At 55.9% G+C, this 16,128-nt stretch overlaps 1 protein-coding gene across 2 annotated transcripts; it reads right to left on the reverse strand.

Annotated features, from left to right (window-relative positions):
* Positions 1 to 79: 79 nt before the first annotated feature.
* BAK1 (BCL2 antagonist/killer 1) lies at positions 80 to 15,904 on the reverse strand. 2 transcript variants are annotated; one of them, XM_068419467.1, is made up of 6 exons: positions 15,825 to 15,904; positions 11,728 to 11,845; positions 5,261 to 5,393; positions 4,986 to 5,129; positions 2,446 to 2,626; positions 80 to 2,302 (listed from the first exon to the last, which is right to left on the reverse strand). In XM_068419467.1, exons 2-6 carry the CDS (start codon positions 11,813 to 11,815, stop codon positions 2,198 to 2,200), a joined length of 651 nt encoding a protein of 216 aa, XP_068275568.1. In that variant the 5' UTR covers positions 11,816 to 11,845; positions 15,825 to 15,904; the 3' UTR covers positions 80 to 2,197. The 2 variants fall into 2 exon arrangements, with proteins under 2 accessions (XP_068275568.1, XP_068275567.1); XM_068419466.1 differs by having other exon boundaries at positions 5,261 to 5,396.
* Between the last annotated feature and the right edge of the window lie 224 nt (positions 15,905 to 16,128).

Below are 16,128 nucleotides of genomic sequence, written 5' to 3' on the forward strand. Positions count from 1 at the left end.
CCAAACCTCAGCAGGGACCATCCACTGGAGATTTGTGCTGCTCAGCACAGATAAATAAAGCAACCAAACCAGGGATATATAGAAGAGGAATATTATAGCAAATATTTTAATGCCTTTCTATTAAGCACAGGCCAGGGCACTCCACCAGGGAAAGGGATACTGCAGAAACAGGGTCAAAATGATAAGCACAGAAAGACCCTGATATGGAAACAGGCTGAAAGGTTTGCAGTTCTTGTGTTAAGAGGCAGGAACGTGAGGGATGTGAGTGTTATAAAATCATGGCTGGTCCTGCTAAGCCTCTGCAGCTACGAGGAGAAAGGGCGTAAGGTGTCCTGTGTGCTTGGACAGGACGTGGAGTAAGGAGCTGGAAGTGCAGCAAGGGCTGGGCATAGAGGGGAAAACCTGTCTGAAGGTAAAGATGAAGGTAGGAATTGGTGATGTGGGGAAGCAATACTGGAGGGTTTTAAAAACAGGTTAGACAGATGTCTGTTGCGAATGTCACAGCGGGGCAGACGGGCGGCTCTCGAGGTCTCTCTGACCCTCCCTGGGCTCTCACGGTGGGCACTGCAGAAGGTGACACCGGGCAGGGCTGCAGGCGAGCCGGGCTCTGCCCTGGCTTGGCCATCCCCGTGCTACAGAGAGGAGCCGGAGCCCTGTCAGCTGGGGCCACCCGCACGTTTTGTGGTAGCAATACCAGGCACGTGCCCTGCGCCAGCCGTGGTGGAAAGGCCCAGAGGGCAGGAGGGCTCAGCCTCCTCAGGGCTACGATTTTGCTGCTCCCGTTGTCCCAGGCTCCAGCCCAGAAGGGCTCAGTCTACATTAGCAGAGGAGCCCAGTCATAGGACCACTGCTCTCTTCCTACCTCCGAGGTCCCTCTGGCTCCTTCCCCCAGCTGGCTGACCTGCTCTAGGAGATGGGTGATGCTGGAAGAGGGTGAGTTTGGCTCAGACAGGGCCAGTCACAGTTTCAAGCCTTACATCATCACCTGGAGTAAACAGAACAGAGCTAAACCACGCTGTCCACACCGGGACTCTCCTCCTATTTTGCAAGTCTGAAGGATGTGGGATGGGAGGGTGGAGTCTGCTTCCCTCTCTTGCCCAAAAAACATGCTCAAGCATTAGTTGTGAATGGAACAAGGTCAAGTCACTTCCCAAAGACACGGTGCCCAGAAGAGGCTGGGCCCTGCCAGCACCATCCTGCCCGGCTGAGCTCAGAAGGCAAAGGGCTAATGCGGGGATGGGATGCAACGCCAGTGCCTCCCACCAACAGCAAGGGAGACCAACTGGTCTTCCCTGGGCTGCCCATTTGCCAGCATCCCAGTCTACTGAACGGAAGCCCCCAGCAGACCTAGAGGGAGGGCAGGCAGGCTGCCCCCACCGACCACTGGTCACCCCACAGCGTTTTAGTGTTTGGGAACCTGCTGGTGCTTCCTAGGGCTGCTGGCGCGGAGGGCTGTGAGGCTGCACCCCAGCACCTGCATCGGCCACAGGAGAGCTGCAGGGCTCCAGGCTGCGGCAGGGAAAACCTGCCTGCCAGCACTGCCAGATGTGACTGTCGATTGTCAGGGGACAGGTAGTCAGCGTGTTCCTTTAAAAAGGGGTAGGGATGCTTGTTAAAGAGAAGGCTCAAGTACTCGGGCTCAGGAACAGAGGGAAGGTGAAAGCAAGCCCTGCGTGGGCTCTCTAATGCTGGCTTGCCCCTCCAGTGACTCAGACAAGTGCAGCAGCCAAGGCTGCAGTCCCTCCTCAGATGCAGGCAAGGTCTGGGCTGGAGCCATGAGCAAACGGGGAGCTCTGCACCTGCCCCAAGGAGCGGACGAGTCCCATGTGCTCACACGCACACTGGTATTATTACGACAACGTATTTGTTCCTCCAGACTCCTGTCCCCAGAGGAGCCTGTTCTGCCTCGCTGCTGCATGCTAGGAGGGTCACAGCGATGTCCTGTCCTCAGCAGCGAAGCGAGGCGTAAATCAGACAACAAAGTTGAACCTCCCCCTCCCCGAGCTGCTTCTCTCCATAGCTCCTGGTGGTGCCTGCGTAGGTGGCAGAGACCCTGGGCCCTGTAGCGGGAGGGTCAAGGTCCAAGCTGCTCTCTCAGAGGTTCCTTGAATCCCCCCTGCCTTGGAAGGTGTCAATGCAGAGCAGAGATTTGAGAGAGCGCTTGGCCGGACCCCCCCAGCCTCTGCCCCCACGTCAGTCAGGGCCTGAAGAAGCGTCGTACCACTAAATGCCCCACCATGACCAGGGCCACCACCACCAGCATGTACTTCATGTAAACATTGTCCAGCTCGAGTGCAGCCACCTAACGAGAAACAGAGAATAACCAGAGCGTGTTAGACCTGCCTGGGCCAGGCTGCTGCTCTGCCTGCGCCCGGCTGACCCCACCAGCCTCAGCACTGCACAGCTGCCCCCCCCCGAATCCCCCCGTGACAGCCCCAGGCTCACCCATCCTCCCTGCTGGGCGATCCACTGGGCAATGCGGTTCCGGAGCATGAACTCGGCGACGTAGCGAGCGATGCGGCGGAGGAAGCCCGGTATGCCGTGCTGGTAGACGTGGATGGCCATGCGGTAGCCAAAGCCCAGCAGCGCAATCACCCGGCCCCAGTTAATGCCGCTCTCGAACAAGCTGTAACGAAGCCGATGGTCCCATTAAAGCACTGCGGTGGCTTGGACATCCCTATTCTCTGCATCCCTGTGTTGCCCATGGGCTCTCGAGCAGGGCTGAGGATGCGGCGCTAGTCCTCGAGGTGCATCCCAGCCGCACAGACAACGTGGTGATGTTGTGGCTGAGCGGCACGTGGCCGCCCGTAACCTGGATGCGCTTTCAGAGCAGAGCAAACACGGTCGTAACTGCTGTTTGCCTCGGCCAGGTTGGGTTAGGGATGTCCGAGGGAAAAGGAAATTTCCAAATCCTGTCTGTGCAGCTACAGGCTCTGAATTGCTGGAGTGGAAGCTTTGGGATGGTGGGTGTTGACCTGCCACCTTCCTGCCTTTCCCCCAGGTCTCCACCCGGATGCATCAGCTGCCTGTAGGTCCTGTGTTTTCATGGGGAAGGTTATTAAATAAGGTAAGCTGGAACTGGTGGTGGTTGGAGCTGTCAGGCTGCAGCAAGCTCAGCAGCTGCTACACATGCAGCCAGGAGCAGGAACTGCTACCCACCCATCCCAAAGCATCCCTTGCTTGTGCCTGCAGGGAAGTTTAAATGTATCTAAGGACAAAGCATGTTCAAACAGGATTTTCCCTTTTCCTGCATAGACAAACTCCTCCAAGACCAAAACCTGATCTGATCCCGCCTTAGAGTGATGCTCCCAAGGGCTGGGGGCGCTCCAAAATGTGCCTGGTCAATGCCTGCTGCTCCTGCTTCGGGTGTTGGTTGCTGTGGGCACAAACTGCATCCCTGTCTGCAGGTTTGGCACTCGTTTATCTAGACCAGTTTATGAAGGTTTGGTTTTTCCTGGTTTCCAGCAAGGCAAGCAAGAAGGAAAAAAAGGAAAACAACAAAAAGAGTAGACTCAGGCCCTGTGTTGTAATCTTGTGCCCTGGTCCCTGTCTGCGCAGCCGAAGGGAACTGTCTTCTCTGCAGAACCTCGGCGTGGAGCTGCCACCGTGCAGGTCGCAGAGGGAGAGGGAAGTTAGAGCTCGTGAGGGAACAACAGAGAAACAGGTAGCACAGAGAGAGAGACAGAGGTTAATTTACCTGTTTGCGGTGCGTTCACCGCCTCAGGCTGGCAAAGCGGTGAGAAGGGCGCAGCGTGGCTTCCCGGGGACAGGGGAGCAGGAAGAGGACAGAAGAGAGGCAGTTAGACAACGAACACCGAGCGGAGGGGGCCGGGGCTGCGCCGGAGCCAGGCACACTCGGAGGGGCGATGGGAGCCTGGGAACCCAGAGCCCCCAGCTTCTCTCCTGGCTCTGCCAGACATGCTCTGCATGAACTTGGGCAAAGCATTTAACGTGCATAGTGTCCTGGTTTCCCTACAGACAGAGATGGGTGAGGACTGAACCCCTCGATGGCCACCTTGATCTGAGCCTGTACCTTAGGGAAGCAGGGCAATAAGTTCACAGAATCACAGAATCAACCAGGTTGGAAGAGCCCTCTGGGATCATAGAGTCCAACCATTGCCCTGACACCACCATGGCAACTAGACCAGGGCACTAAGTGCCATGTCCAGTCTTTTCTTAAACCCCTCCAGAGATGGTGACTCCACCACCTCCCTGGGCCGCCCCTTCCAATGGCTAATGACCCTTGCTGAGAAGAAATGCTTCCTAATGTCCAACCTGAACCTTCCCTGGTGAAGCTTGAGGCTGTGTCCAGTTGTTTGTCTTTGCTCCTCACCCTCTTGCTGTGCTTTGAGTGGGAGAGCTGGGCGTGCATCACCTGCACAAGACGGCTGTGGGCTCTGCAAGCCTGCGGAGCATCCCCCATCCAGAGTCAGTCCGATCCTGTTCCATGCGGACCCCGCCAAGGGCAGCGAGTACCTGCCCATCCCCACAGCCCGCAGCTGTGTTTGCTGTGTGCCTCTGAAAGCCTGGCTCATCAGGGCTTCCCAGCCACCAACCGAGTGGCAGTGGGACCAGCAGCAGGTCTGCTTTGGTCCAGGGCTGGTCGTACCCCTGAAGGGGAGCTGGGACATTCACTTGGCTACTGATGCACGGGCCACACTTGCCAGGCACGTCCCTCAAACCTTCTGACCCCAGTGAGCTTGTGCAAGGACTGGGAAATGATCGTCAGGTGAAGACTGTCCAAACTGTGTGCAGGAGGAAGAGCAGACAGGTGGAAAACACAGGAACCGTCACGGTGAGCTTGTTGGGAGCTCAACGTGGGGACGGTGGGTGAAGCTTGAAGGGACAGGGTCTGTGTGCTAGCGCAGAGCTGGGGTGGGGGGCGAGGGTTTAACCGACTGCATCGCACCCCGTCTGACCCTTCCTTCCCTGGCCTTCTCCAGGAGAAGGCATCCAGCCCACGCCGAGGGAGCCGGCGGCCTTACCTGGAGGCTATCCTGGTGAAGTACTCGTAGGCGTTCTCCTTGGTGGGCTGCAAGGATTTCAGCATGTAGCGAAACTCCGCGTCGTACCGCTCGTTAATGTCGTCACCGATGATGGCCAGGCGCCTTCCCACCAGGCTCCCGGTGCTGCCCAGGGGGAACACGGCGTTACGGCCAGGTCAGCGCGCCCGGTACGCAGGACTGAGGGGGGGTCTGTAACGGAACCTGTCTCAGGATGGGGTCAAGGGACATGCACACAGTTGGTATCAGAGTTTTACCTGCCCAGCTCCTGCTGGATCTCCACGATCTCTGGGTCCATGGGCACCTCCTCCCCTCTCTCCTCTCTCTCCTGTTGGTAGCGGTAGAAGGCATAGCTCCGAAACACCTCCTCCGTCTCCTCCGCCACCTGGTCTTCTGAGAGAGACAGGAGAAAGAGAAGTCAAGGGAGAAGCTCATCTCCCCCCTTTCCCAAGCTGGAAAGAGACCACTCCTTCATTTTCAGCCTAAATTTGTGCTGTTGGTATTAACACTCGCCTTTTGCAGTAGAACAAAAAGAATCCAACATGAATTAGTTCTCAGAAAACTAATTTTGAAGCCAGTCTTTGTTCTTAGGGGCACAGGCCCACTCTTTGACTGCATTTTTGGCAAGAGACAGCTACAGGACTGTCACAGCACAAACCAGATGTTCGAGTGCTATGGAGACAAGCTGAGAGAGCTGGGGCTGTTCAGCCTGGAGAAGAGAAGGCTCGGGGGAGACCTTCTAGCACCTTCCAGTACCTGAAGGGGCTACAGGAAAGCAGGAGAGGGGCTTTTTACAAGGCCATGGAGTGATGGGACGAGGGGGAACGGTTTTAAACTGAAAGAGGGGAGATTTAGATTAGATATTAGGAAGAAATTCTTTGCTGTGAGGGTGGTGAGACACTGGCCCAGGTTGCCCAGAGAAGCTGTGGCTGCCCCCTCCCTGGCAGTGTTCAAGGCCAGGTTGGATGGGGCTTGGAGCAACCTGGTCTGGTGGAAGGTGTCCCTGCATGTGGCAGGGGGTTGGAACTAGATGGTCTTCGGGGTCGCTTCCAACCCAAACCATTCCGTGATTTTATGATTCTAAGCTGAACTGAAGCCTGCTCCAGCACACCCAGATCCCCGGGTTCGCTAACAAATACCTGTGGCAGCAACAAGCCCGTTGCACGGCGAGCAGGAGGCTGCAGCTGGGCAGGGGGGGAGCCAGGGCCGTCGTGGGGTGAGCTGAGGCTGGCGTTGGGTGCCGCAGCTTCCTTCCCCTGCTCTCGTAAACAAGCAGGGCTCGGCACTGCAGGTATTCAGGGTTCAGCGGGGGAACGTGCCCGTGCGGTAACGTCACCCGGCAGCGCGCGAAAACCGACCCAGCTCTGCGCAAGCAGGAAGGGAGACGGGAACAACCGGCGTCAGCAAGCGTGCGCCCGCCTGCAAACAGCTCGAGGTGGAGGCCCGTGTGCCTGTACCCCCTGCCCGGGGAAAAGCGAGGGTCTGGATGGGGCTGGGACCTGCCCCCTCCAGAGCGGGGAGCCCCCACCGAGGCGTTTCTGTCCCATAGGTATCACGGTGACCGATACCTTATCACATGCGTTACATTGCTCCTGGGGAAAGTACCCGGTCTGTCACGGGATGTCTTTGATTACAGCTCGGTTTCGGCTGCCTCGACAAGCAATCTGGGCTCGCACACCGGTTCCCAAACAGCCAGCAGCTCGGCTAAGTCACCCCCAGGGCTCAGGGGGAGCTGGCCTTAAGGTCCTGGTAACACTGTTCTTCCCAGTTTCTTTTCTAAGATGCAGAATTTGTAGGTGACAGAGATGGTATGGATGGCTCAGAGCCCTGCTCCTGTGGTGGAGTATCACCATTCAGGGTGGAGATTCACAGACATTAAACGAGGTGTAAAGCCTGGGTAAATGAGCTACTTGGAGGAACACCAGAGGCGCAGGACCCTGCAGAGCCATGGCTTTAGGTGATCGTCCCGCAAGGCGTGCTGGTGACATCTGCACCAGCAACGCTGTCTAGGAGCAGTGCAGCTCGCTTCAGCCAACCCAGCTGAAACCCCTTCCCAGCATCCCAGTACATCCACCTGCCAGACTGGCCATGCAGTTCTCTGGCCACTGGAAATTGCATTTCCAACGCAGAGATGCTCCTGCCTGAGCAACATCCCAGGGCTGGGAGGTGAGGACCTGGTCTGGTGGACACAGCTGTCCTGGCAACACTGCTCTATAAAACCCTGTATTGTCTCCAAAACAACGCTGGCCCCAGAGTTTTTCTGGAGGGTCACATCTACATGGCCCGTGTGTGGCTCTGGGGAGACGGGCCCAGGCCCGGATGGGGTGCGGGGAAGGGAGAGGACCTGTCGTGCAGAGACTCAGGTTACACCGAGTTGGGTTTGGGTAAATAAAGGTGAAGGGAAATGACAAGCCCTGGTCGCTGTGTTTTCAGGGGATTGGTTTTCGTTTTGCAGGAAGGGGGTTTATTTGGTGGTAAACAAATCACCCCCTTATGAGGAGCCAGTGACTGTTCCACCGAGAACCAGAAAACGAAACCGACTGACTCACAGTTTCAGCGAGAGGCCTGGCAAACACTGCGGGAGCAGAAGAGGAAGTAAGTGTACCAAAAAAATCCCTGCTTTTAATTACCCCAAGTGCTATTTTTAGCAACACAAGGACAGGAGAACAAGTGTCTTTTTCCCCCAAGTGCTAGCCCACAGCACCCACTGGGACCATCTCTGGGTCTCTCCCACTGAAAGGAAGCGGATCTGGATCAAGATTTGCCTTGTGGGCTCCCAGTACCAGCAGCGGAGAGGAGGAGAGAGGTTTGGAGCTCCTCTGGGGTCTTTGGGCTCCCTGTGGGATCACCGGGGTCATGTGAGGGGGCTCACGAGCTGCTGTGAACCCCCACACTGCAAGGGGGGGAAACCCGCTCCACTTCCACTTTCCCTGTCGTCCTTGGTCCCCAGCACCCAGACCAGACCTACCCCAACAGCCTCTTGCCTGGATCTGCACCGTAGACAACACTGACCAGACCCCAGCCAGCCTCAAACGTGCAACATCTGCATTTCTGTGCAAGATCCTTTATCTCTCACCATTCCTATCTCCAAGGGAGCAGCTGCACTACGGTAAAAACCGGCAGGTCTCACCAAAGTTATCCATCAGACCTTGTTACAACTAAATTACAGACTGTAATAACGACAGATGCAACCTGGCAGCGTCCCTTTGGAGCTCAGGAGACAGGCAGTAACGACACTGAGGTGCATCTGTTTGCACAGAGGGAGATACCCAGCCTGGAAACAGCAACTGGCTCCAAAAGAAGACAGCTCTGGGGAACCAAGAATGATCTCTGGAGCTTTCTGCCTCGAGGGGAAGCTTGACTCCACCTCATGGTAGTTGCAATTCAAGTGTGGGATGAGCAATGTCTGCGTTGATGGGTTGGGGTTAGCTTCAATGGGGCAAGGCAGCCCCTTGTGCAACCTATCGCCTGTCAACAGCGATGCCACCCAGGATCAAAGGCTGATCAACGTGATGCTGCATCGTGCTGGCATAACCCTGCCCAGCTTGGGCCCGAGAGCAGAGCCTTCTAGACAGGTAACTGGAAAACTGCCTTCCCCAGAGGCATCTGCACAGCACAAAGCCCCTTCGCCTTATTCTGCTCTTTAGAACAAATATCTTCCCACCCAAAAGAGGAGCGATGTTCTCAAAGTGCCCCCCTGCAGAGCTGATGGGCAAACACCCTCGGGTTTAAGAGGGAAATTAATCTGTCAATAAGAGAGATCCTCTGGACTGGACTGAAAAAATCTGCTTTAATTTTTATGTTCAGTGGTGCCCCACCAGCACACCCAGAGTTACAGGCTTGCAGCAGGGGCTGAGGGCTGCAGCAAGGTTTTTGCTCTCGTATTTTGCTGCCCAAGCTGAGACCTGTCCCATATTTGCTAATCTACTGAACTGGGAAGGGAGGCTGGGCCCAGTGCTCAGCGGGATGCTCAAGGTGGGTGGGCATCTCAGCTCTGGCGATGTACCTCCCTCAGCCCCACCAAGTTCTTCATAAACGGTTTCTTTTGGGCACCCTTTGCAGGCCAGAACAACGGAGTGAGGAGGCAATTCCAGAGCAGTTATTTCCCAGCACAGCCATCAGAAGGATGACCTTTTTTTAACTTTAAAAAACAAAAACCACACATTGATGGGAGCTGCAGTTCAACAGGGAAGTCCAATATTCTGTCTGTGCTGGAGATAGGAACTACATGAGCACCAGACAAGAGACAAGTATGTTTAAATGGTTTCAGTTGCTCTATAGAATATATGAGAACCCAGGCTTAAACAGGCAGCTCACATTTTTCCTACTCATTCTGCAGGTGGTCCTGGTGATGAAGACACAGAGATGCTCATAGATGCATGGCGAACGTCCCTAAGCAACTATTCATCAGTTCGTGACTTGCTTCACATGCAACATCAAGTCCAGAGCTAAGGTAAACAACCAAGGACCAAACCTCACGCCTCTCTAGGTGTGTTACGTGAATATTAAACACACACAGACGGATGAGAAAGCCCAGGTAATCCGAGGACGAGACACAGCAAACTATGAGTCAGGGTGGCTGGGCTTTCCACGCGCAACCCTGCCACCTTGGACGTCCTTGTAGAGACTCACATCAAATCCATAGTAGTAATAAGTGCATATAGCGACACATCACCTCTCTTAACAAAGTGCTTTGGGATTCCAGCTGACATGGTCCACACAGGAGCCAAGTGTGACCACATAAGCAATATTTTCATCACATGGACGAGCCCCTCTGCAGCGTAGGGCAGCTGAGCTGCGTTGGCCATGGTTACCTGCAAAAGTGGGGCCAGCCATGCCCGTGGCTTGTCCCACAGACCTAAACCTCAATGGAATTATCCAAACCGTTCCTGCAGCCGTGTGTGTGCCCTGGCAGCACGCCTGAACAGGGAAGCACTGCCGTCCCTGTGTCACAGATGAGGACTGAAGGAGGGCAAGGTTAATGAGTTACTTTTCTGAAGTATGAGCCCCGTTTCCTGAGCTCGGTTCAGCACCGTTGGTGCTGGGCCTCCCACCCCTCCTTCTGCAATGTTTGCTCCCCTTTGCATGACTCTTCATGAGCTAAGCTGCTCCTCCTCTTCATCACGTACAGCCAGGAGTAGGAAGCTCCTGCCTTTGTCTACAATGCCCTAAAAACACCACAAGTGCAAACTGCCACCCAACCTAGACACGAGCAGCAGCGTCTTGTCCCTGCCCTGAGGAATGGCTGGTACCACAAGGGCTCAGAACAACGCTCCAGCAAATCCTTGAGCAGAAGATAAATCTCTTTGCTCCCTACCGCATCTGAAGATAAACAGAGTGAGCAAGCACTAAATGAAAACCAGGCTTAATACCTGCTGACGAACGCCTCCTTCCACCCCATAATCCCACAGCACGTGTTGGTGGAAGCCGCGTGTTTCTGCTTCCACTGGAGTCCATGAGGCTTCTGCCTAAGAGGAGTGCGGAGATCCCACCTCCAAATTCCAGATGGACGCCCCTGACTTTTGGGAAGCAGAGGGATGCCGGTACTGCCAGTAAGTGTTTGCGAGCGTACAGGAAGCATGACTGTAAAACTGTGTGGTTAGAGCTCGGGGCCTGATCCTCTCACGGGTTTTCACATCAGCATCTCGTTGGCCTCAACAGGAAATCAGCCTACGTAAACAACTGCTCTTATTTATTTCTTTTCGTACCTTGTAGACTTTGGTAAGGGAAGGACAGGGTATTTTTTTTCTTCCAGGGTATTCATGCAAGATCTAGCACAAATGGTACTCTGAGATGGAGAGGAGTCCCGGTAATACCAGAGTATAAATAACGTTATCAGGCCAATAAACCAGCTCTGAGCTGGATCTGAGCTCCAATACATAAACATTTAGGGATAGCTCCTAATCTCCGTTATTGACAGAGCTGCAGTGACTCAGCCTATTTACAAGTCCACCTGCAAAACAGGTTAAGAAGTCACCCATGTCTAACAGCTCTCTGTGCAGCGGCATTTGATCATTCCGGGATGAAACGGGAGCTGAGGATTTTCCTGGGTTCCTTTCAGCCCCGTTCCCAGTTTCACCCATTAGTGTGAAACGCAGTTACCCAGTCTGCTGGGCTCGGCACACACGAGAAATGCACCGAACCGCTTCTGAACGCTGGCGAGCCGGAGCTGTTCATCGCTGCTATGCCACGGCACACCGGAGACCTGATTTCATCCAGCAGCCCATGCGGCAAGACTGAAACTGGCTGCCCGAGCCCAGGCACTGCTCAGCGAGGCGTGTTTTGCTGTGTGTGTTTGACACACCGAGCACCTTTCACTCCCTTGTGCTTAGGGAAGGGAAAGTCAATGGCAACAGGCACCAGCCAGCTGGGGCGATCTGCCCCACGCCCCGGCCCCTCTGGCACCTCGCTATGCCCCACGCTGAGCTGCCAGCGTACCCCAGCCCGGCAGCTCCCTGCACACTATTTTCTCCGTGCCTTTCAAGCCCCGCTTGCTGCCCACCACGCTGATCCAACGCCAAGCATCTCCTGAAAGCATCGCGTGTGACCTCTCCCCGTTCAATTCAGCATAGCTTTACAGAGCTGATTTGTTATCCCAGTCTTGCAAAAGGCCCTGGAGGTATGAAAAATCCATCTTTTCAAAGAAACACAGCAGAAAAAGAAAAAAAAAAAAAAAAGAATGAGTTGAAAATGCTTTCTCCCCTGAATATCACAAGCTTTTTACCTGAATTGGGCTCTTGTGACAGCCTGCGCCCATTGCTTCCCCGGCGTCCGTGGGCCCTTGGTGGGTCACCGTCGTTCCCTGAGGCCATTGCAGAGATGCTTGGGAGTAGCAGCTTTACCTGGAGCGAGGAGAGATGGTGAGTGCACCAGGTTATGAGCAGCCAGCCTTGCTCCCTCACACACCTCCCAGGCCAGACTTAGGAAGCCCCTTGGGCTGAACCAGCGCTCGGAGGAGCAATGCTGCCCGCTTTTATCTCTGCCAGCAACCTGGCTCCTCCCTTCCCGGCACGCTCGCTCATTCCTGGCCACACCAAGTCCCTGGGCTAGATTTCTCCTCTCTTCCTGACTCTTCTCGGTAACGTGTTTGCAGACAGTCATATGCCAGAAGAGGAAAGTCACCCAACTCCCCACCCTTGCTGGAAACCTGACAGCTACGCTCTGACCCGCTCAGCAAGTGCCACAGGCTGCCCCGGCTCGTACTCGGCCCAGCATCTGCTTCACACTGGGATGAAAACAAAAAAATCACAGCCCAAAGGGCTCTACGACTCCGCGGCTGCACCCAGAGAACGTGTCTGGGAGCTGCCCGAAATGCTGCTGCCCCGACCTGCACCCAATGGTTCAGAGCGTGGCAAGAGCAAACCCAGCCGTGACCAGGGCGAGCCGCGGTGGCTCCTGCGCAGAGCTGCGGGGCCCATCCCTCCTTGCAAGCACCTCTGGCTTGTTTTCCACAGCTTCCACAAGAGATGAGCTCTCTGTTTTCCTATATCCAGAGGCTCTAATTCCCCCTATTCTTTATGTTTCTTATTCCGAGCTCCTCTCAGAACGAGAAAATTAAATGAGAACCAAACGCACAGCTCATGCTGCCCCTGAACTTCACAGGTATCCTAAACCCAGCCCTGGGGTTTAGGGCTCATCGCAGCCCTCAGTTCCTTTACCCCCTGCTCGTTGCACTGACCTCACCCCCTGGTTTTTGCAGAGAAGGAAGCGAGACCACGCAGTTGTCATCAGCGTTAGAGAGAGATCTCTGCAGCTCCCAGCCTGTTGGCATGCCAGCACATGTTCCCAGGCCAGACCTCTGCAGGGCTAAGCTGGTGGCTTTCCTGATTTGCACCAGGTCTAAGTTAATGAAGGCACATTGACACCCAGAAATTTAAATTGTATTGTGGGCAAAAATTTTTAAAAAAGCGCTGGTTATGGATAAATAACCACCTATGTCAAGATTAAAAGAGCAACAAATGGTCCAAGCTCATAACTTCACATTAATTATTCAGAAGAAAAAATAAATTGAGCCCATAAACAGTAATGTAAAGTACAGCCTGCAGTCAAGGTGGGGATGGGGGGCTGGAAATGCAAAGCTTAGCTTACCAGCCTGGCTTAGGAAGCCATCGTGTGTCTGCAGAGCTGCATTCAGGGAGCCTGAGCCCCAGTGACACACAGATGGAGATGCTGTTTTTTCCTACGTGCCTCCGAGGACAGGATTTCCCTTTTCCTCCCCAACCTCAAACATCGCCATCCAAGGAAAAGCTGAAAATGTGATGAGGATCAGCAGCTGGGACGGAGGGTAAAGCTGGGAGGAGAGCTGGCTCCCACTTGCCCAGATCAGCAGAGACCTGGGCTCCAGAGCTGCTCCTCTCCTTGCTCCTCTCTGCTCTGGGACATGGTAGAGGCAGCTCAGGGAGTGCTTGGGGCAGATGGACGTGCCCCCATGGAGGAAACCCTCCCACGCTTCATCCCCAGCCCCTCCTCGGGTGCTTAGCAAGGCTACAGCTGCAGCCCACCTCAGTGCCCTCGAAGGGGAAGCACGACCAGGCTCAGAGCAGCTCTCTGGAGCACGTGGGTAAGCAAAGCGGTGTGAATTTCCACCATACTCCACGCTGCTACAACCCGAGGCTGTACTGGGCGCTGGGGAGGATGTGGATGGGTCCAGACAGAGAGTTCAGCTGCCTCTGGAGCTCCTACAGTTTGGTCTATAGGTGCAACCGGTTGTGTTTCACATCAACCCGCTGCCTCTGACCCCGACCTCAGCCACGAGTAACAGGGAATTTCTGATGCAGACCGGCCTGCCCAGCACGAGGGATGGCTGGTGAGCAGAGGACTCCAGTGCCCCAAAGGCAGCTGACTCATGTGGTTCCGCACGCTCGCCGTCTGCCAAGCCCTGAGGAAGCAGCAGGCTGCGACTGCGGCCAGCATTTACGAGGAACTTTCATTTTCAGTTTCCTTCTCAATATAGTTTCTTGCAGCGCTTTCTTCTCTTGCAACACGGGACACCGCAGCCCTTCTGCACTCACGCACATCTGGGACTGGCTGCTGTGTCCCCATCAGCATGCTGCTGGTCCCCAACCTGCTCCCAGGGCAGAGCCCTGAACTCCCCCTCCTGCAAACCAAGTGAACGCCCAAGGTCTCTCACTGCCAGTCTCTGCTGGGGGTCAGAGTGCCTCGGACCATCCTCTCCAGCATCAAGAGCGCTGCTGCCCACATTCCTCCTGCTTCCCAGCGCAATGCTCCTTGGATTTCCCCCTTTGCTATGAGAATACTGTGCTGGAAGAGAGCAGGGAGGGGCATGAAGGAGGATATGACACCCATACACTTAAAGACAGCCCAAGGCTGCAGAAAACAAAGACTTTCCAGGACTTGAGAGAGGGCTCGAGAGAGGGTTGGGGGGAAGCTGCAGGTCACTGGGAGCAGTGTCTAATTCTCAGCAGCTGCTAAAAGATTCAGCTCCACCCTGACTTTTTGCTCTTGTAGGAGGCTGCAAAGGGTTAAAAGCAGCAGACAGGACCTAGGATGTGGATTTAGCAACACCTCCAAGGTGGCACAGGAATCTTATCTTTATTAACGAGCACATGCCATGCAAAGAAAGAGCCTTCCTGGAACCTGACATCTTTCCCTAATAAAAAAAAAGACCTTTGCCTCAACTGTTTCTCATTTCACCTTCATCTCCTTTCCTTAAAGGCCTCTGACACATTTCCCGTGTGCCCTCATGATGTGCTCACCACTTCTCCCAACTTTTCTCCAGAGGAAGGTGTCTGGGTGCAGGGAAGATGGTGGGACTGGCCCAGAGAGGGAGGCAGAACTGCGAGCTGCAGGAGCAGCCGTAACCTGGCTATGGGGCTCTGAAGTCACCCCCTGACGCGTTATGGAGATCCTGTTCCAGGAAACGCGTGGAGCATCCTCTGGGATGAGCATTTCACGGGTCTGGCCCTAGGCCCGTGCCTGGGAGTGATTCCATGGTGCGGCGTGCAGGGCAGCTCACCCTCTCCAGGACAGAGATCCCGCAGGACCCCTGTGCCCCACTGCCACCCCTGCACGCACAGTGCAGGACCGGCCCCGCTGCCCCCAGCCTGGCCTAGGAGAGCAGACAGGTGGGTGTGCCCACTTTGGTGTTTACCCACCCAGCATGGCACCGGGGTCTAGCTGGCCCACGAGCCCCAGCACATGCAGACATTGCAGCCAGGGTCCCCCCACACCCCCTGTGCCCACGTCCCGGAGGTCCCCAGCGCTGCTGGGTGAGAAACCGTGTGGGCAAGCCTGCAAAGCCACACATACCATGTCCGTGTCTGAGGTCACAGCCCAGAGCGGGGTGAAACACATGTCACCCTGGTCCCCAGCGTGGCATGACCCTTCCCACGGACAGCTCACACAGGCCTGTCTACCCTGCACCCCTACACTGAGCGCTGGCACGGGGATGCCGGGTGCGGCTGTCACCATGCAAGGGGGGCAAAAAACCCCAGCTGGAGAAAATATCATTAAAAGGGGCAATATTCCCTCTCTGGGGCAACGATCAGCTCGGAGCGAGACCTTCCAGCCCTGGCCCAGCTGTTTCACACACCAAAGTGCTGCTCGCTGAAGTACCCCCACGTACTTTCCCCTTGTTCACCGGGCGGTGCAGGATGAGGCCCTGCGGCTCTGCCCACCCCTCCCGCCGTGCCAGGCTCCCCCAGAGCCCTCCGGCACCCCGGGGCTCCCGGCGCATCCCTCCACCCGCACCCCGGGGCTCCCGGCGCATCCCTTCCCCATCCCTCCCCCGGCTCACCGGGCCCGCTGAATAAAGCTAACCCACCCCGGGGGAGGCTGGGGGGTCCCCCCCCCATAACTCACCGCGTCCCGGGGTGTCCCGCGGAGCTAAGGCATCCCGGCGGGGAGCTGCTCCATCCCCTTCCTGCCTCCTCCCCGGAGCGCGGCGCGGGGGAAGGAAGCGAGCAGGGCCGGGGAGGAGGAGGGAAAAGGAGAAGAGAGAAGAAAAAAAAAAAAAAAAAACAACTAGAAACCCAACCCCAGACCATAGATGCAGCCGCGGAGCCGGGCCGGGCTCAGCTCCCTCTAGAGGCACCTTCCCCAGAGCGTGGGAAAGCGGCTGCGGTGCGGCTCTGCGCAGCGCCGGGCACCGCGGAGGGGCCGGGGG

Source organism: Nyctibius grandis, chromosome 27, assembly GCF_013368605.1.
Source record: "Nyctibius grandis isolate bNycGra1 chromosome 27, bNycGra1.pri, whole genome shotgun sequence".
Classification (NCBI taxonomy): domain Eukaryota; kingdom Metazoa; phylum Chordata; class Aves; order Nyctibiiformes; family Nyctibiidae; genus Nyctibius; species Nyctibius grandis.

Coding starts and splice junctions, on each gene's coding strand:
- BAK1 (XM_068419466.1), bottom strand. CDS start 11,815: ATGGCCTCAGGGAACGACGGTGACCCACCAAGGGCCCACGGACGCCGG. Junction 2,627..4,985: donor TTCACCAGGATAGCCTCCAG/GTAAGGCCGCCG, acceptor GCTTCGTTACAG/CTTGTTCGAGAGCGGCATTA. Junction 2,303..2,445: donor TCGCCCAGCAGGGAGGATGG/GTGAGCCTGGGG, acceptor GTTTCTCGTTAG/GTGGCTGCACTCGAGCTGGA.